This window comes from Olea europaea, unplaced genomic scaffold, assembly GCF_002742605.1.
Source record: "Olea europaea var. sylvestris unplaced genomic scaffold, O_europaea_v1 scaffold11575, whole genome shotgun sequence".
In the NCBI taxonomy this organism is placed as follows: Eukaryota; Viridiplantae; Streptophyta; class Magnoliopsida; order Lamiales; family Oleaceae; genus Olea; species Olea europaea.
The window spans coordinates 938-1,783 of record NW_019228977.1 but is presented as its reverse complement, the minus strand read 5'-3'; the positions used below and the strand labels follow the sequence as shown (position 1 = coordinate 1,783).

The 846-nt window shown below is 39.5% G+C and overlaps 1 protein-coding gene across 1 annotated transcript in view; it reads left to right on the top strand.

The window, feature by feature from the left end:
• Nucleotides 1-28: 28 nt before the first annotated feature.
• Nucleotides 29-846, top strand: part of LOC111373722 — a gene marked incomplete at its 5' end in the record, with an annotated part of 1,595 nt that continues 777 nt past the window's right edge. Inside the window, one exon of the mRNA XM_022996297.1 lies at nt 29-190. Within this exon, the coding sequence (XP_022852065.1) occupies nt 29-190 (162 nt within the window). The remainder of the gene's footprint in view (nt 191-846) is intronic.

Genomic DNA, 846 nt, shown 5'->3' with positions numbered 1-846 from the left:
ACAATTAGCAGTACAAATCACTATGCAGGATCAGTTGTTAAAGGATTTTGACAACTTACGTCTAGAAGTAATTGTTCCACCAATCCAAACTAGTGCTAGGATAGCGGCTCTAACGATTCGACCAACACTTCGAGATCGAATAAGAGCAGCACAGGATGGTGACCCTTTCCTACAAAAGATCAAATCCGAAGTTAGTACTAGCAAGTGAAAGGATTTTGAATTAAGTAGTGATAAAGCCTTACTTTTTAAGGGGAGGTTATGTGTGCCGAAAGATGAGGGATTGAGGAAAGAAATTCTTGAAGAAGCACACTTAACCCCATATACTGCCCATCCAGGAGGCACAAAAATGTATCATGATCTAAGGAGCATGTTTGGGTGGAGAAATATGAAACGATGCATAGGTCTTTTTGTCAAGAGGTGTATGACTTGTCAACAAGTGAAAGCTGAACATCAAAGACCATCTGGATTGTTGGAACCATTAACAATTCCACAATGGAAATGGGAACATATAACTATGGATTTTGTTATGGGTTTTCCAAAATCAGCTAAAGGAAATGATGCTATGTGGGTTATAGTAGATCGGTTAACAAAGTTAGCTCATTTTCTACCTGTAAAGATGAATTTTAGTATGGATCAATACGCGCGGTTATACATCAAAGAGGTCATCCATTTGCATGGTGTCTCAGCCTCAATTGTATCGGATAGAGATCCAAGATTTACCTCAAAGTTTTGGAAAAGTTTGCAAGAGGCTATGGGAACCAAGTTAAACTTCAGTACAGCTTTCCACCCACAAACTGATGGACAATCGGAGAGGACTATACAGACTTTAGAGGATATGCTGCGTGC